At 58.1% G+C, this 19,286-nt stretch overlaps 1 protein-coding gene across 2 annotated transcripts in view; it reads left to right on the top strand.

Annotated features, from left to right (window-relative positions):
• CMTM7 (CKLF like MARVEL transmembrane domain containing 7) overlaps positions 1–18,868 on the top strand; it is a 41,600-nt gene extending 22,732 nt beyond the window's left edge. Inside the window, exons 1-5 of one of the 2 annotated variants that reach the window (XM_070072901.1) lie at positions 2,209–2,415; positions 8,063–8,236; positions 13,882–13,980; positions 16,520–16,601; positions 18,474–18,868. In XM_070072901.1, the coding sequence (XP_069929002.1) occupies positions 2,224–2,415; positions 8,063–8,236; positions 13,882–13,980; positions 16,520–16,601; positions 18,474–18,487 (561 nt within the window). In that variant the 5' untranslated portion in view covers positions 2,209–2,223 and the 3' untranslated portion in view covers positions 18,488–18,868. Of the gene's footprint in view, positions 1–2,208; positions 2,416–8,062; positions 8,237–13,881; positions 13,981–16,519; positions 16,602–18,473 lie in introns of those variants that run through there. The other variant, XM_051818532.2, reaches the window with a different exon arrangement.
• Positions 18,869–19,286: the final 418 nt, after the last annotated feature.

Here is a 19,286-nt window from a genome sequence, read left to right on the forward strand (position 1 = left end):
GCAGTGGAGGATGGCCCTAGTGCTTGGGCCCTGCACCCACATGGGAGACCAGGAGGAGGAAGCACCTGGCTCCTGGCTTCAGATCGGCATAGCTCTGACCGTAGTGGCCATTTTGGGGGTGAATCAACAGAAGGAAGACCTTTCTCTCTGTCTCTCTCACTGTCTAACTTTGCCTGTCCAAAAAAAAAAAAAAAAAAAGAAAGAAAGAAAGGCAGGCAGTTAGAGAGAGGGAGAGACACATAACCTTCCATCCATCCACTGGTTCACTCATATGGCTGCAGCAGTGAGGCTGGGCCAGGCTGAAGCCGGGAGCCAGGAGCTTCATCCAAGTATCCCATGTGGGTGCAGGGGCCCAAACCTGGGCCATCTTTTGTTGCTTCCAAAGGCCACATTAGCAGGGGCCTGGACTGGACGTAGAGCAGCCCAGACTTTAACCGGCACCATTATGGGCTGGCACTGTCACAGGCGGCAGGGCTTAACCCGATGTGCCACAATGCCAGCTCCTAGAACCGCTCTTAATTAAGTTGGGTATATAGGCTTTTAGAGATTTATTTATAGGGGCCGGTGCTGTGGCACAGTGGGTTAAAGCCCCAGCCTGCAGCACCGGCATCCCATATGAACCATATGAACCAGCAGATGGAAGACCTACCTCTCTCTCTCTCTCTCTCTCTCTCTCTCTGCCTCTCCTTCTCTCTGTGTAACTCTTTCAAACAAATAAATCTTTAAAAAAAAAAAAAGTTTACATACTGAAAATATGATCACTTTCAAAATGACAGAAAACATTGTTCTAAAAAATCTTAATAACTCTGGAGGATATTCACAACGGAGTAATGAATATTTGAAAAGTTTCAAGAAAGAGTCATAATGTGAAAACACCCACGTGTGTGCAGAGAGGAAAAAGGGAAGCAAGCCCAGCATGGTGACAGGTTACCTCTGGCAGGGGCAGGCGTTCTGCTCTGTTCCGGATAATCCCGGGCATGCGCACGGTCTCCGCAGAGCACCCAGAGCCCGGTCAGAGCCCCGTGTGGGGCACAGGAGTGCCCCGACTCAGCCCCTGCTTCCGCCCCGGCTCCAGCTTCCTGCCATTGCAGAGACGGGGAGGCCCAGGTGACGGTCAGATAACTGAGCCACATGGGAGCCCTGGGTCGAGTGCTCAGCTCCCAGCTGTGGCACTGGCCTGGTCCAGGCCACTGGGGACATTTGGGGAATGAACCAGTGGACGGGAGCCTCTCTGTCTTTCAAAACAAACAGGGACCCAGTGAGGTGGTGCAGTGGGTTAAGCCACCATCGGCAGTGCCGGCATCCCATATGAGCAATCCAAAGCCAGGAGCTTCTTCTGGGCCTCCCACATGGGTGCAGGGGCCCAAGGACTTGGGCCATCTTCCACTGCTTTCCCAGGCCATAGCAGAGAGCTGGATGGGAAGTGGAGCAGCCGGGACCCAAACCGGCACCCATACAGGATGCCGGCACTGGAGGCGGCGACTTTACCCACTACACCACAGTGCCAGCCCCCAGTATGTAAGTTTTTAAAATACCCCAAAAAGCACGGAAGGAAAAAACCCACCACGATGCCATCATTCCACAGTAGTCCTAGTGAACACTTGACCGGGGTGTTTTCCCTTGAATATGTTGTCCGATGCCTTACCTGGGTGATGCAGTTACAACTTCCGCCTGGTTCGTTTTCCTTCCCTGGATGAACAGTTTCATTAATGGCTTCGTAGTATTTTGCCATAAAGATGAACTATAACTATTTAATCAACTTCTATGCATGCCTAGAGTTTTTATAATTTCTTCACTTGTATAACATTTGGCTGTGACTTTTTTTTAAAGATTTATTTATGTGAAAAGCAGAGTTAGAGAAATCAATATGCATTGAAATGAGTGCGCGTATTATTCTGCTGTTTATCACATCCTTACTTGGTGTCATGCCCTGCGCGCCCTCGGCTCTGCCCGCAGAACCTCTGTCGTCTGCATTCTGTGAACCAGGAACCTCAGCCATGGGCGACCACAGGCTGCACCAGGCTGGGGAGCTGGCGGGCAGAGAGCGCTTTGTGGGAGTCTGGAAGGGTCGCACCTGTGGCTATTTAAACCCACCTGTGGCTATTTAAACTTTAATTAAAATTAAGAGTTCAGCTTTTTAAAATGCACTCAGTAACCACAGGTGAGCCAGGTGCGTTGGAATGCCAGGCGGAAGGGGTGTGGCCAGTGGGAAAGTAGGAGCCAATGGGAAAGTTGGAGAGGAAGCCTGTGGTCACTCCAGGTGCACGCCCTCCCCGCCTCTCGCATCTGCTTAGACCTGGATGGGACCGGTGGCTCGTGGCTGGGGCAGGAGAGACTTTGGGCTGCACCTTGCATGCTAAGGGGAGCTGTGCCTGTGTCCTGCACCACAGAGCCCTGTCAGCGGAGGTGGCCCAGGTGGGTGCCAGCTCCCCCGAGCACCTGCCAGGCCTTGAGCTCTCCCCGTGCTGCCTCACCTCGGTGAGCCAGGTAGGGGTGCCTCCCAGGAGTTCTGCATCACTGGGGTTCCAGCAAGCAGGAGTGGGGCACCTGTGAGACTCTGGTAGGAGAAAGGTTGAAGAGGGAGCGTAGCTGTGGCATGGGGCAGGCTTCCCACCTGGCAGGGCCCTGGTGGCCTGGGGCTGCGCTGTGGGGAGCCAGTCGGGTAGGGGGAGACTTCCCCTTTCCTACTCCCCGGGGACCCCTGTGAGGCTTCAGGCCCTGGGGTGTCTCCGCCCCCTGCCCAGGTGATCCGCCCACCTGGGTGCTTTCCTGGCCGCGCCCCGTCTGCCCCATCTCGGCTGCCCCTTCTGTTGGTTGCCGAGACAGAGACAGGCTGTGTGGAGCCCACCTTGCCCCTGAGGGCTGGGGGAAGCTGCAGAGCGCAGCTGCCCGCCTGTGGGCCCCCAGTCAGGGTTGACTTGGCCATACCGGCGCTGGCGCTTTCGGTGAGCACAGGGCCCCCATGGCCTTGTCTGGCTGCGGTCAGGGTGTGGACCGTTGGTTGCACTTTCCATGCCTTTAGCAGAGGAAACCAAAACTCCGCGTGCTGGGGTGTGGAGCCCCGCACACCCGCTGCCCAGATTGCTTATTGCGTGGAATTACTGCTTTATGGCTTTACAAGCAAAGCTATAATAATTGCCTAACTTCCCCTAGTGCCGTTATGACTACAAATCTCAATCCTTCTCCCTCTCCCTCATCCTGGTGGTCATTAAGGATCTCTCCCTATCTGCTGATTTCCTCCCCAAATGCCCACCACCCCCAGCCAAAGCCAGAAGCTGGAACTCAATCCGGGACCCCCGTGTGGGTGGCTGGAACCCAGTTATTCCCAGGGTCTCTGTTAGCGGGAAGCTAGACTCGAGTACAGAGCTGAGACTCGCACCCAGCACCCTGATTCGGGATATGGGTGTCTTAACGGCTGCACCAAATGCCCATCCCTTGAAATTTTTTGCTGCGACGTCTCACAGACCAAAGTGCAGAGAACAGCACAGCGAGCCTGTACTCATCACCCGTGTGCACATCACCCATGTGCATGTCACCTGTGTGCACATCACCTGAGTGTACGTCACCCGTGTCCACATCACCCGTGTGCATGTCACCCGTGTGCACATCACCCGTGTGCACATCACCCGTGTGCACGTTGCCAGTTCAGGCGCGCACCTTGCTGAGCTGTGCCGTAGTATTAGCACGTTCAATCTGAGAAGCAGTGATACACAGAGAGCGAGCAAGCGCACGCTCCTATCTGCTGGTTCACTCTCCAGATGCCCCCAACATCCGGGAGTGGGCCAGGCCAGTGCTGGGAGTGGGGAACTCAGTCCAGTTCTGCCACGTGGGGTGGCAAGAACCTAAGTGCTTGAAGCGTCTGCACTACCTCCCGGGGTCTGCGTGCGGTCGCAGGAAGCTGGAGTCTGGACATCAGCCAGGAAGAGAACCAGTCACTGCAGCGCAGGACACAGGTGTGTTAACCTCCAGGTCTTGGCAGGACTATTTGTATTAGTGAAAACCGGGGTGTTCTGAATGCCCATGGGTAGAAGACTGTCTCAGTAGTGGCAGCCAGGGGCAGTCTTGTCGCCCACAGGAGACGTTTTGGTCAGAGCAGGTGGAGGCTGGCATCTAGTGGGTGGAGGACAGCTCCCCACCGTAAGGGATTATCCAAGCCCAAACCATCTGTGGGGAGGGAGCAAGAAACCCTGGGTTAGGGAAAGTCTCAGCCGTACTGCAGGGCACGAGGCAGCCAATTAGGAGAGGATTGGTCTTTCAATGCAGCATTAAAGATCGGTGAAAGTGTGTCACTTACAATTTGCCTTTTGAAAACTTAGTATGTGATCCGGGTAACATAAGTGACTTTTTAAAAACCACCGAATCTCACTTCCCCTCTGCGAAGTGGCCTGTTGCCAGCTTCTGGTGCGTTTTTTCAGACCTCCCGCAGGGACACTGGGCGCTCTGCTGGCCGCACGGGGACCCCGGCTTACCTCCTGGAGGGTCCTCCCTCCCTTGTGCTGCCGTGGGGTTAACTGATGGAAGCAAAGCTGTGTACTGGGAGAGGGGAGGTGGGCGGGCGAGCAGGAGGCTCGGGAAGTCAGCCCCGGGGGCGTTAATGCCAGGACAGGAAGACGTGGTGGTGGTGGTGGTGACAGCGATGCAGCGGGGGCTCTAACAGGGGTTCAGCCCAGCCAGAAACCTCGCTTGTCCCTCCTGCCCTCGGGCACTCGTGGGTCCTGCGTGGACATCAGCGGCCACCGACTCTCCACTGCTCTGACGTCTCCAGGGCTGCTCCTGCAGAGCCTCTTAGGGTTGGGTGAGAGGCCTTGGCCATCAGCTTCCGGCAGTCACTTCTCCAGCGCCCCCTGTCTCTCTCACCCGGCATCATTCCAGGGTCCCCACCGGAAGGCGGGCAGTACCCAGTGCCCCCAAAACAAAAGGCATATGCTGCCATCTTGAGCCAGAGCCAGGCTGCTCTGGGGGCCAGGCGTGGCAGGGCCCAGGGATCGTCCCCTGGGCCCAGGCTGCAGGTGGCGGGCACCCAGGTCCCCTCAACCGTCAGGCGTCCCCTCTGCCCAGCTCAGGACCGGGCAGCCTCCGGAAACTGCCTCTCGAGTCGTCTCCAGAAATGTTTCCTCTCCCGACTTCTGATGCTTCCTGAGGACCCTGGCCAGCTGTGGGCACCTGGCTGGCGCCCCTCCCGTGGGGGCCACGCTGGTTTTGTTGCCTGGTTTGCTTTTTCTTGCCATCGAGGGAGAAGTATAAAAGTTACTTTAAGTTAGGTGCAAAATTGCTTCTCCACCAGGGATCATGTTATCAACTATTTGCATTTTAAGATAGACCTTGAATAAAAATGCCCCACTGCACGAGGGCTCCGTGCCCCTGGAAATGGGACTGACGGGCCGCTGAGGCCTGGCCACCGTGAGGGAAGGCCTCCTCGACGCTTTAGAACAACCTCAGCACTTTGTCACCGTAGCTGGCTGGCCGAGAGGAACTGAGAAATGAAAACGCTCCAGTCGCCCTTTCGCAAAGGGAAGCAGGCAGACGTGGGGGTGGCCTCGCGTCCGATCCACGCCTCGCTCACCCCCGAGCAGCGGAGTGCTCCTCGTGCCCGGCTGACCCCGAGTTCATTTCCAGCCGTTGCACCTGTTACTAAGGTCTCGGTCGGGTGCAGGCGTGAGGGTTTACGCAGAGTCTCCCAGTCTTGCCTGCTGTCCCCGGAGCTCGGTCCATTTGTGGTTTAATTCTCCTGTCCTACAGCAGGGCTTTGCAACAGCGGCACAATCGTTTGGGCTCCGGTGATTCTTGACCACGGCAGCCGTCCTGTGCCTTGCGGTGTGTCCCGCGGCGTCCTTAGCCTCAGCCCACAGATACCCGGCTCTAAATCCCAGTTGCTGTGCCCCAAAATGAATCTAGACGTTGCCAAAGGTCCCACAGGACACAGAACCACACACACGTGCACACCCTCAGGGTTACTGTTCCAGCTGCAGGAAAATGCATATTGTGGAAAACCTATGTGTAGACTTCAGGGAGTTTTTGCAACAAAGCAAACAACAAATTGTGTGTCCCCGTGGGTGTGTGGGTGTGTGTGTATACATAGATACATATGTATATACAAATGACATTGTATACATTGTATACACATACATATTTATATACAAATGTGTGTGTATACTTCTTGAGAGACAGAACTCCATCTACTGGTTCACTCCCCGGATAGCCCCAGCAATCAGGGCCGAAGCCAGGAACTGGGAGTGCGATCCAGGTCTCCTACCGGGTAGCAAGGACACGACTACTTGAGCTATGACTGCTGCCTCCCAGGGTCTACACTGGCAGGAAGTGGGCTCAGGAGCCAGAGCCAAGTATCAAACCCAGCTTCTCTGATGTGGGCTGCACTAGCGCCACATGCCCGCCCCCACGCTCGTTTGTAAATGCTGTCTGTCCGGGAGCTTTCGGGAGTACCCTCATGGAGAAAGACGCAGCGGACAGTAAGTCTGCCCTAGGTTACTTGTGCTTCGTGTGACTGAACACCTGTGTGTCACCGGCTCAGTCCCTGTGGGGGGTGGAAAGGTTTGCTCCCCGCGTGGCCTTCCTTCTGCTCTCCGCTGTGTTTATGTGCTGCTGGGAACGTTTGCCTGGCCTGTTGTTTCTTTTTTTTTTTTTTTTGACAGGCAAAGTTAGACAGTGAGAGAGAGACAGAGAGAAAGGTCTTCCTTCTTCCGTTGGTTCACCCCTCCAAGTGGCCGCTACTGCTGGTGCATTGCGGCCGGTGCGCTGTGCCGATCCGAAGGCAGGTGCTTCTCCTGGTCTCCCATGGGGTGCAGGGCCCAAGTACTTGGGCCATCCTCCACTGCACTCCCGGGTCACAGCAGAGAGCTGGCCTGGAAGAGGGGCAACCAGGACAGAATCTGGCACCCTGACCGGGACTAGAGCCCAGGGTGCTGGCGCCGCAGGCAGAGGATTAGCCTAGTGAAACGCGGCGCCGGCCCTGGCCTGTTATTTCAACAGTAAGGCCTTAATCCTGCACATTAACTCATCTGTTTGTTTTGTTTTGTTTTGTTTTGTTTTAAGATTTATTCTTTGCTTATTTGAAAGAGGTAGAGACAGAGAAGTCTTCCATCCGCTGGTTCACTCCCCGGATGGCTGCAGCAGTTGGAGCTGCACCAATCTGAAGCCAGGAGCTTCTTCCAGGTCTTCCACGTGGGAGCAGGGGCCCAAGGACTTGGGCCATCTTCTACTGCTTTCCCAGGCCATAACAGAGAGCTGGATGGGAAGAGGAGCAGCCAGGACTAGAACCAGTGCCCATATGGGATGCCGGTGCTTCAGGCATTAACCCGCTGCGTCACAGCGCCGGCCCCAACTCATCTATTCTTGTAGCAGCTTTGTTTGCTAAGGGCTCTCTCCGCAAGCCCACCAGTAGGCAAGCAGCACCTCTTAATTTTCATTTTATTTGAAAGGCAAATAAACAGAGATGGAGATCTCCCCTCTGCTTGTTCACTCCCCAAACTCCTGCAGCAGCCAGTGCTGGGCTGGCCGCAAGCCAGGAGCCTGGAACTCCATCTGGGTCTCCCACATTGGTGGCAGAAACCCCAGGACTTGCACCATTATCTGCTGCCTCCCAGGGTGCACATTAGCTGGGAGCTGAATCGGAGATGGAGCCAGGACTCGAACCAGGCTCTCCAGTGTGGAATGAATGTGGTTCAACCCACTGTGGGCCGCGAGACCCAACATCCCTTGGGCTCCAGCCTTCGCTCCGTGGAGGGCCGGCAGATAAAGGGACCGGCTCTGTGGCTCCGCGTTGTCGCTTTCCTGCACTCCTGCCTCCCACCCCGAGGAGACGGTGCCGCGGAACCGACCTCACGGGACGCGGTTGGCAGCTGTAGCCAGGTGGATTGTAAAGGCTCTCGTTCCACACGGAATCGCCCTCTTCCGCCTTCCAGCCGGTGTGTGCAGAAGTAACCCGAATCGCAGCCGTCTGTCCATTCCAGCCGGCCGGGGCCACCCTGCTGGTTTCCCGCCGCTCGTTCCCGGGGTGCCCGTCCGGAGCGAGCCTGGCGCTGATGTCCGCGTGTTTGTGTCTCAGGTCACACTGCTGATCGCCTTCCTGTGCGTGTGGAGCTCCCCGGGGACCCACTACAGCGCCTACAGCTTCTTTGAAGTGGTCACCATCTGCGACCTGATCATGATCCTCGCCTTTTACCTGGTCCACCTCTTCCGTTTCTACCGCGTGCTCACCTGTATCAGCTGGCCCCTGTCGGTAAGAGAGCGACCCGGCCCCGGCACGCAGGAGCGGGATGGCAGCTGGGGCGTGGAGACCCCACCCCCCACCCCGGGGTCCTTTGCGGCTGCGCATTCTGCTCCTGTAACCCTCCGCAGCTGCCCCAGCCTTGCGTCTCTGCCTGATGCCCCTCCTGGCTTCTGAAATGCACTTTGTAGCTGCGCGAAGAATGTGATGATTTTTCACTAGTGACAGAATGAGCTGCGTGTGCATGTGTGTGTGCGTGCGTGTGCGCGTGTGTGCACACTTCTCGGGAGGAGCTGATGGGGCTGATGGGAATATTCACTGGGGGACTCCAGGAATGAGATTTTTCAGCTGAAACTGCCTGGCAGGTGCTGAGGAGGCAAGATGCAAGTGGCCAGCTCTTTTCTTGATGACCTATTTTTTAAAAAATTAAACTTTTTTTTTTTTTTTTGAAAGGCAGAGTGATTGAAAGAGAGAGAGGCCCCAGCCTTGAAGCCAAGAGCCCAGAACTCCATCCAGGTCCCCCACGTGGGTGAGAGGGACCCAAGCACTTGAGCCATCATCCACTGCCTCCCAGGATGTGTGCATGAGCAGGGAGCTGGATTAGAAGTGCAGGAGCAGGGCCGGCGCTGTGGCGTAGCCGGTAAAGCCACTGCCTGCAGCGCCGGCATCCCATATGGGCACCGGTTCAAGTCCCAGCTGCTCCTCTTCCAATCCAGCTCTCTGCTATGGCCTGGGAAAGCAGCAGAAGATGGCCCAAGTGCTTGGGCCCCTGCACCTGCATGGGAGACTGGAAGAAGCTCCTGGCTCCTGGCTTCAGATCAGCCCAGCCCCGGCTATTGCAGCCATTTGGGGAGTGAACCAGCGGATGGAAGGCTTCTCTCTCTGTGTCTGCCTTTCTCCGTCTATAACTCCGCCTTTCAAATAACAAGTGAAGGAGCTGGGACTTGAACCAAGCAGCGATGTAGGTTGTGCCTGGGGCGCACCTGCCCCGTGAGACATGATTCTCTCGCTGCTGCTTCAGCATGCCTTGCCAAGCACCCGTTTAAACTGTCCGTCGGGTCAGTGTTAGTGTATTTGTAGAATCATGCAGCCATCCCCACAGTCATCTCAGAAAGAAACCCCATCATCCCGCTCTCCCCTCCAGCCCCCCGCAGCCGCTGTCTCCTCTGTCTCAAAGGTTTCCTCCTGTGGGCGGGACTCGGGTGTGGTCGTCTGCAGCCAGCTCCTCGCTGGGGCAGTGTCCTCGTGCAGCGTGCACCAGTACTTCCTGTGCGCCGTCTGGATGTACTGCCCTGTGTTTCTCATCTGGCATTGACGGGTGTTCAGGTTTTTCTCACCTTTGGATGCTACGAACAGTGCATCCCTTCCCTCTCCCTCCCCTCCCCCTCCCCCTCCCCCGCTATGAATATTCACGTACAGTGTTTTGAACATGTTTTCATTTTTCTCGGAGTGGAATTGCTGAGTCATTTTTGTGTGTTTGAGGAAGCTCTGGACCACGTGCCAAGGCAGCCGCACCATTTTAACTCTGACCTGTGTATGGGGATCCCAGGTTCTTCATGTCCTTGCTGATAGTTGATATTATCTGACCTTTTGTCTTAAGTCTGCTGGATTTATATGAGAGGCAGAGTGGCAGAGAGGGAGGGAGAGACAGAGAGGTCTTCCATCCGCTGGTTCACTCCCCAGATGGCCCCACAGCCAGGCTGAAGCCGGGAGCCCAGAACGCAGTCCGAGTGTCCCACGGGGGTGGCAGGGGCCCAGGTACCGGGACCGTCACCTGCTGCCTTCTAGGAAACTGGATGAGAAGCACAGGGGAGCTCAACCCAGGCTCTTGAACGTGGGACGTCGGCAGCGCCCGCCCCTCCTGACTTGATCCTAGGTTGTGTGTGTGAAGCTGTAGCTCATGTGGGCTGGACTTGCTTTTCTTTGATGACTAAGAATATTAATCGTCTTTTCATGCTTTTTTTTTTTTTAATCAAGTTATTTGAGAGACAGAGGGAGCTGCTGTTTGCTGGCCCCCTCCCCATGTTTCTTCAGGGCCGAGTCTCCGCCCAACCTGGAGCCAGCAGCTGGGGACGGAACCCAGGTGACTGGTGCCTCCCGAGAGCTGCATGGCTGCATTGGTGGGCCCCTGCAGCTGGGACTGAAACCCGGGCACGGCGATAAGTGTCTCCACCGCTGTGCCAAATGCTTGCTCTGCCCACTTTCTAATTAGGCTGTTTTTTAAAAGTTTTTTTGAATTGTAAAAGATTTTTTTAATATATCCTGGCACGAGTCCCTTGTCAGATACATGGGACTGTTGTTGGTTTTTCACTCTCTTAATGGTGTCCTTCAAGTTCTTAATTTTGATAAATCCAGTGGATGTGTTTTTTCTCTTGCTGCTCATGCTGCTAGTAGCATGTGTAAGAAACCATTGCGGCCGGCGCTGCGGCTCACTAGGCTAATCCTCCACTTTGCAGCGCCGGCACACCGGGTTCTAGTCCCGGTCGGGCCACCGGATTCTGTCCCGGTTGCCCCTCTTCCAGGCCAGCTCTCTGCTGTGGCCAGGGAGTGCAGTGGAGGATGGCCCAAGTGCTTGGGCCCTGCACCCCATGGGAGACCAGGAGAAGTACCTGGCTCCTGCCATCGGATCAGCGCAGTGTGCCGGTCGTAGCGCGCCGGCCACGGCGGCCATTGGAGGGTGAACCAACGGCAAAGGAAGACCTTTCTGTCTCTCTCTCTCTCACACTGTCCACTTTGCCTGTAAAAAAAAAAAAAAGAAACCATTGCTAGGGTGGGCTTTTGGACAGCAGTTAAGACACCACTTGTGGGGGCCGGCACTGTGGCACAGCCAGTCAAGCTGCTGCCTTTGATGCCGCCATCCTATGAGGCGCTGGTTCGAGTCCCAGCTACTCCACTGCTGATCCAGCTCCCTGCTAATGAGCCAAGGAAAGCAGTGGAAGACGGGCCAAGGGGTTGGGCCGCTGCACCCATGTGGGAGACCCGGAATGAAGCTGCTAGCTCCTGCCTTTGTCCGGGCCTCACTCACTTTTTTAAAAAAATTCATATTCTTTCTTTCTTTATTTGAGAGGCAGAGTTACAGAGAGAGAGGGAAAGATCTTCCAGCTGGTTCACTCCCCAAAGGGCTGCAATGGCTGGGACTGGGCCAGGCCGAAGCCAGGAGTCAGGAGCTTCTTCCGGGTCTCCCACGTGGGTGCAGGGGCCAAGTACTTGGGCCATCTTCCACTGCTTTCCCAGGCACATCAGCAGGGAGCTGGGTCGGAAGTGGAGCAGCCGGGACCCAAACTGGCGCCCACAGGGGATGCTGGTGTCGCAGGCAGCAGCTTTACCCACCGTGCCGCAGCCCCGGCCCCACACACTATGTTATTTTGAGAGAAATTTCTTGTTTTATGTGCCTGTGTCCTGAGGCCTCTTTCAAGGCGATGGCACGTGCCCACTTCCTCTGGACGGCCCGGTGCTGACACTGAGCAAGCCACGTGAAGGATAGAGCTCCGGGGCGAGCAGAGAGGTGGTCTGATGGTGGCGGCTGGAGGCCAGGCTCCGCCGCACTGCCTGCTGCCTGCTCCCCGGTGCCATCTAGCTGGGAGTCTCTCGCGTCGATGTCCTCTGTCCGGTGCTGCCCTTCCTCCATGGGTGAGACTCCTGGGTGGGGAACCTGCAGTCACTAACCCACTCCTTGGTCGGAATCTGTCCCCACAGATTCTCCCACGCGGGTGCAGGGGCCCAAGCACCTGGGCCATCTTCTACTGCTTTCCCAGGCCATAGGTAGAGAGCTGGACTGGAAGAGGAGCAGCCAGGACTGGACCCAGCACCCATATGGGATGCCAGCAGCTTAGCCAGCCCCTGGAGGAGTGCTTACTAAGTTTTCACTGAAGACACCTGAGAAATGGATATTCTGTGTTAGGTGTGGAGTAGCTCTGGTTTCTGGCCTTTCGTACCCCCAGAAAAGAGAGACTGAAAAAGAGACGGAGACCGACCTCGACAGAGACAGGTTGCTTTACTGAAGCGAAGAAGGGCTGTGCCAGTCTCTTCTTGCAGAGAGACTGCTCACCTGCGCACAGAGGGCTGGGTTTCTCTGGCTGAAGAGGGAATCGGCCACTGCCGGGGGGGAGGTAGAGGGCTCGGGGGTGGCGGGAAGTAGGGAGTAGGGGGCTTTTATGAAGAAGCCCCTGGAACTTCACTCTTCTCTGTTTCACAAGCTGCCCTGTGCGGCTCATCTGTTTTGCCAGCAGCTTTGCAAGGAGTCTGGGGGAGGTCGAACTTGGCTCCTGCACCTGAGGGTCTCACCAGAGAGGGAGGAAATGGGGGGGGGGGCATCTTGCATGCTTTATCGCCCTTTACTCGATGCAGGTGTGTGCTGATTGGCTGTAAACCCGCGTTCTCTGACCTGGTGTTTAAGAGGGGAGGAGGATGCGGCTGGAGCCTTCCTGCTGCCGTATTGCTGTCTGACTCCTGGCCAGTGGCTGGAGCAGACCTGGGCGGCCCATCGGCCAAGGTGGGAAGGAGAGGTGGCGTCAGTCCTGCCAGGAGACGCGTTGGCAGAGACCGGCCAGGGCCATATTCCTGGAGAGGAGGAACACACCAGGAGGAGTGGCCCTGGGCCCGTCACAGAGGCACACTGCACCCCATGTGGGCTCTGGCTGGAGCAGACTTGCGGAGCTCCCCCGTGAGGCCGTCCGCAGAGTGGGCAGCCGCACAGACCCAGCACCCCGGGAGCCCGGGACCTGCTCTTAAGCAGGGGAGAAAGCCACGCCTCTCTCAGGGGCTGCGTGTCTCAGAGCAGGAGCTGCACTGACCCTGCAGCCTGGGGTGGCAAGAAGCGCGTTGGCTTGGTGGTGGCTTTAGCCACGGGTCACCGGTCTACCAAAGGCTCTCGGGACTGGAACTTGCTGCTGGCACGAGAAGCTTCCTTTTCCCTGTCCACTGCCCGGCCTCGTGTCTCCCCCGCTTGGCCACACTGGTTGCTGAAGGCTGTGCTGGGTCTCCTGCAGAAACATTGTAGAGCAGAGGAGGAGGGGTCCCTCCGTCCCCTTGCCCGCGCCTCTCCTGGTGCCCGGTGGCTGAGATGCAGGAGCACAGCCCCCGCCCACTTGGCTCTGTTCTGTCCCCTTGCCCGCGCCTCTCCTGGTGCCCAGGGGCTAAGACGCAGAAGCAGAGCCCCCGCCACTTGGCTGTGTTCCGTCCCCTTGCCCGCGTCTCTCCTGGTGCCCAGGGGCTAAGACACAGGAGCAGAGCCCCCGCCCACTTGGCTGTGTTCCTTCCCCTTGCCCGCGTCTCTCCTGGTGCCTGGCGGCTGAGACGCAGGAGCGGAGCCCCCTGCCCACTTGGCTCTGTTCCGTCCCCTTGCCCGCGTCTCTCCTGGTGCCCGGTGGCTGAGACGCAGGGGCGGAGCCCCCGCCCACTTGGCTCTGTTCCGTCCCCTTGCCCTCGTCTCTCCTGGTGCCTGGCGGCTGAGATGCAGGAGCGGAGCCCCCCGCCCACTTGGCTCTGCTCCGTCCCCTTGCCCGTGTCTCTCCTGGTGCCCAGGGGCTAAGACGCAGGAGTGGAGGCCCCTGCCCACTCTGCTCTGTTCCGTCCCCTTGCCTGCATCTCTCCTGGTGCCCAGGGGCTAAGATGCAGGGGCAGAGGCCCCCACCCACCTCGCCCTGTTCTCCCCCCAGGAGCTCCTGCACTATGTGATCGGCACCCTGCTCCTCCTCATCGCCTCCATTGTGGCTGCCTCGCAGAAGAACAACCAGGGCCGGCTGGTGGCTGGAGCGGTAAGGATGTTCCCAGGACCTCATGGGCCGCCTCTCCCACGGGCGCCTTGGCTCCCCGCTGAGCGCACAGCAGGGGCTGCTTTCTGGGGTCTTTGCAGACTTGCCACCTACCCTGCTGCAGCAGGCACCCGCCTGCAGGGAGCCCTCAACCTGGGCTTGCCCGCAGGGCCCCGGAAGGTGGACCGTCCGGGCTGTGGCTCCCGCGGCCCTGGCCTCTCTGCCCTAGGGGGAAGTGGGCTGTTGGTCCTGGAGCCAGGCTGAGCGTTTGCTCCTAGCTGCTCAGGACGCAACAGCAAAAAAATGCAGGGGCCCGTTTTGGGCCCGGGGGGGAAGGAGCTGTGAACAAGTAGTGTTCTGATTGTTCTGGTCCGACCTTCACTGTTATTAATGATATGCAGGCCATAAGGTAACGCCCCGGCACATTTCAGAGGTACGAATTGGTCCGTGTGCTAGCCGTGAACCCGGCTAGACTGACATAACCAGAACGCATGCATGCGTCTGTGTACATGCGTGCTAATGCGTGTTATGTGCTAGGCTTTAAAGATGCGGAGAGCCCTGCCCTGATTTCTTTCCTCTTTGAGAGGCAGAGAGATCTTCCATCCACGGGTTCGTTCCCCAAACGCCTGCAGCAGCGGGGACTGAGCTGGGAACCACATGTGGCTCTCCCACGTGGGCGGCAGGGGGTCTGCACCAGCAGGGACCTGGAGTGGAGGCTGGCGTGGGGCCTGACAGCTCGGGAGTCTGATGTGGGGCGCAGGTGTCCTGACCAGTGGCTCAGCCGCTAGGCCGGGCCCCCACATCTGGTTTCTGGTTTCACTCACTGTTTACGGGTCAGCGCCTGCGGGCCAGTACTGATTTGCTTCACTGGCGAGCGGGCAAGATTTTTAAACTTCAGTTTTGGTAGCACACTGGCTACATTCTGCAGACTCTGTCCCGGAGTGGATCGGCTCCCGAAATCCCCCCAAGGGCCAAGTCAGTCCTGCCCAGGCCAGCACAGGCCAGAACGCACCCCGTGTGGCTGCAGGGGGCGGCCGAGCCCCTGCACACCACAGCCGGCTCTCCCATCCCCCACCCCGGGGCTGTCACCAGGAGGGTGGGGTGCCACCCGCACGTTGGCAGCTGCCCAGCCACAGTGCGGGCGGGGCGGGAGACACAGGGGAAGGTCCCACCCCCTGTGTTTCAGGGGGAGAATCCCACTAGGGCTGGTAGCTCGGGCTGCTCAGAGCCACGTTCACCCTGGGATCCCAGTAGCTACCATTGATCCCGCACTGTCCTCGTACCCACACCAAACCTGGGCCTTGGGGAACTCCAGAGGAATGAAGAGACAGGCCCTGCTCAGGGAGTGTGAGGACGGTCCCCTGCAACAGTTAGCGGCGCCACCTTGTCGCCCGGCGTAGCGTTCCGTGGTGACACGGCCACGAACGGTTCAGTGCCGCAGTGCACACAGCTGGAGGGCGGGATGGCGCACAATGTGCCAGTCCTGCAGAGCGGGCACCGCGAGGCAGGCAGGGCTCCGACGGGCTGCTCCTGTGTCGCCGGAACTGGTACCAAAGGCGGCGAGTAGCAGGGCGTGGGGGAAGGGTGGGTGTGGACTGCAGAGGCCCCGGCGATGGCCTGAGCCGAGCAGGCTTGCTGCCGCTCTCCCCTCCTCTGGCCGCCAGCTGGTTGTGAGCCACCCACTGGTGCTGGCCCTGGTGAGCCCACACTGCCAGGAAAGCGACTGCTGGCCACAGCGTGCCCAGGCCCCCTCTTCCTCCTCGACACCTGAGCTCGGCTGGCCGTCGTTCCTTGTACCCAAGCTCTGAGACGGGAAGAGAACCCTGCTCAGCTGAGTTCTGCCCCGTGCCAGTTGCACACGGGCAGGCATGAGGTCGGCGTGAAGGCGCAGCTTCTGGCTCTCGTGTGCCGCCCAAGGCAGGCCAGAGCAGAGCGCCTTGCTACCACACCACTGAAACCTATTTGAACATGAAGAAAAAAGTCGAACTATTACTTATTTTGACTTTATTTGAAAGGCAAATAGGAGGGAGAGAAAGAGAGAAGGGACCCATCTGCTGGGTCACGCCCCGAATGTCCACAACAGCCTGGGCTGGGCCAGGCCGGAGCCAGGAGCTTTTTCTGGGTCTCCCACATGGGTGGCAGGGACCCCAGTACTTGAGCCATCCCCTGCTGCCTCCCAGGGGCACATTAGCAGGAGGCTGGGTCAGAAGCAGAGCTGGGACTGGGAGGAGGCGCTCTGATACGCGATCCCCACCTTTTTCTCTGTTAGTCTGGGGTGACCAGCGTTGGACTGGCCCCAACTTGGCTGTAAACTGAACCGCAAACCCGGGCACTGGTGTCACCTCAAGTGACATGGGCCGGGGGTCGAGGCCCAGCGGCCTGGCTGCCCACCTGCCCCGTGCCCACGCAGGGCACCTGCCTCCCGCAGCATCCTCTCGGCCCCAGAGGCGGCACGAGGCGGGCAGCTCAGACAGTGGCCGCGCCCCTTTCTGGGTGCCAACAGACAAGGCTGCCTGTGCACCTCCTCCTCTTTCCACTGCAGGTCTTTGGGTTCATGGCCACCTTCCTCTGCATGGCCAGCGTGTGGCTGTCCTACAAGATCTCGTGTGTGACGTCATCCACAGGTGAGCGCCACGTGTCTACGCACCAGACATCTTGGGGGCCTGGAGTGTACACGGCGGGGCCACCGTGAGCCTCTGCGCTGCTCCTGTCCCCCCATGCCAGGGGGCGCCCCAGCATTATGGCCTCTGAAGGCTTTCCGAGTTTTCTCGTACTAAGGTTGCTAAGGACAAGGATGAGATGTAGAGCTTCTAGAAAACATGGCTAAAGGGGTCGGCGCTGTGGCGTAGCGGGTAAAGCTGTCGCCTGCAGCGCCGGCATCCCATATGGGTGCCAGTTCGAGTCCCGGCTGCTCCACTTCCTATCCAGCTCTCTGCTGTGGCCTGGGAAAGCAGTGGGAGATGGCCCAGGTCCTTGGGCACCCTTGTGGGAGACCTGGAAGAAGCTCCAGGCTTCAGATGGGCTCTGGCCGTGGCGGCCATCTGGGAAGTGAACCAGCAGATGGAAGACCTCCTCTCTCTCCTTCCGTAACTCTGCCTTTCAAATAAATAAATCTTCCAAACACACACCCTCTGCCCTCACCCTACCCAGAATTAGCACCTGGGTATCTGCCCTCCTACTAGTTCCTCTTTGAGAAAGATACTTTTTTGTTGTTAATGACATTTATTTGGAAGGCAGAGCAAGAGAGAGAGGGAGTGGGTGAGGGGAGATCCTCCATCTGCTGGTTCACTCCCTACAGGGCTGCAACAGCCAAGGCTGGGCCAGGCCAAAGCCAGGAGCCAAGAACTCTGTCCCTGCCTCCCACATGGACTTGGGCCGTCTCCCCCCGCTTTCCCAGGTGCGCTGGCAGGGAAGCAGGAATCCACACCAGCTCTCGGGTATGCCTGTGTAACCCAATACAGGGCGATGCTGGGCCCCACCCGCTGCTTTAGGATGTGTTCTTGCAATTTGCTGGCTTCCTCCTGCTCAGCCCTCCAGTGCCATTAGGAATCCTCCATCATTCTTCTTTCTCAATCACTGAAGATTTTCATTGTGTGTATCTGAGAGGCAGAGAGAGAGGGACAGAAATCCCCCATCCACTGGGTCACTGTCCAAGTGTCCACAGTAGCCCAGGCCGGGCCGGAACTGAAACCCAGGCACACCAGTGCAAGGTGTAGATGTCCCAAGCAACAACTTCACTATGCCTCAGCATTTTTTATTTTTATTTTTTTGCTATTTATCTGAGAAGCAGAGAGATGGTGACATTTCACTGGTTTACTCCCCAAATACCTGCAGTAGCCAGGGCTGGGCTGGGCTGAAGCCAGTAGCCAGGAACAGTTTTGGGTCTCCCGGTGGGTGACAGGGGCCCAATTACTTGAGCCATCCCCTGCTGCCTCCCAGGGTCTGTGTTACTGGGAAGCTGGCGTCAGGAGCTGGAATCGGGACTTGAACCCAGGTACTGTGATGTGGGACACAGGTGTCTTTAACCCTGAGACCAAACACCCGCCCTGCATTGTTTTAAAATTTTCATTTATGTGAAAGGGGGAAAGGAGGAGAAATCTTCCATCTCTGGTTCATGCCCCCAGATCCCTGTACCATTCATGGCTAGGCCAGGTCAAAGCCGGGAGCCAGGAACTCATCAGTCCCCGACGTGGGTGGCAGGGGCCCAAGTACCTGGGCCATTTGCTGCCGCCCTGCTGGGCACCTTAGCAGAGAGCTGGATGGCAAGCGTGGAGTAGCCGGGACTCAGGTCAGGCACCAGATAATGGGATGGGGGGGGGGGCCCAAGCGGTATCTTGACCCACTGCGCCATGGCTGCCCCACAAATGTATTTTAAAAGAACACAGCAAGCCCAGTGAAGGCTGGCGCTGGCCGGGGGCACGAGGTGCCCTGAGTGGAACCTGGGGTGTCGGCTCGGCCTTGGGGCGCCCTCCTGACGCTACCGTTTCCTTCCCAAGATGCAGCCGTGTGAGGAGGCCGCGGCCCCCGCGGGCTCTGCAGGACGTGGGCCAGCGGGGAGGAGGCCCGGCGACCCCAGGCAGGGTGCAGACAGTTCCTGTGCCAGCGGGGAGGGGCCCGCGCCTTCGTCCTGCTTCCCTGGACGCCGTGTCCCCGAGCCTCTGAGAGCATTCCGGCCCTGCTGAGGGGAAGGCCGAGCAGCCTCCGGGGACCTCCGCCGCCCCTGCCAACGACCCCGCTGCTGAGCGGGAGTCCTGGGTGCGCTCACCCGGCGCATGAAATGAGGCACACGCGCCCTGCACGGGAGACCCCATGTCTCCACTCCCTGTCTGCCCTTGTGAACCGTGTGAGTGAGAATGTGTGTTTTTTAAATAAAATACTGACTTGGCCGCCAGCAGAGGACTTCTCACGGAACCGGAAGAAGTCTGCGAGACCAAGCCTTGCCGTGGCACCTGCTGTGTTTGGTGCACACGTGAATGCCGTGTTCTGTGTGTTCACCTTGCTAAGCTCTCTGCGGGAAAGATGGTAACAGGGCCAGGCTGCAGGTGAACATACTCAGGGTTTTGTAAAATATTTGAAAGGTGCAGAGAGAGCTTCCGTCTGCTGGTTCAATTTCTAAACGTCCACAACGGCCAGGCCACAGCCGGGAGGCTGGAACCCTATCTGGGTCTCCCATGTGGGAGGCAGGGGTCCAAGGATTTGAGCCACCACCTGTTGCCCCCCCGGAAGCCAGGGACAGAGCTCCTGGCTTTGGCCTGGCCCAGCCCTGTGGGGAGTGAACCAGCAGATGAGATCTCCCCTTCCAAATAAAT

Source organism: Oryctolagus cuniculus, chromosome 4 (assembly GCF_964237555.1).
Source record: "Oryctolagus cuniculus chromosome 4, mOryCun1.1, whole genome shotgun sequence".
NCBI classification, from domain to species: Eukaryota; Metazoa; Chordata; class Mammalia; order Lagomorpha; family Leporidae; genus Oryctolagus; species Oryctolagus cuniculus.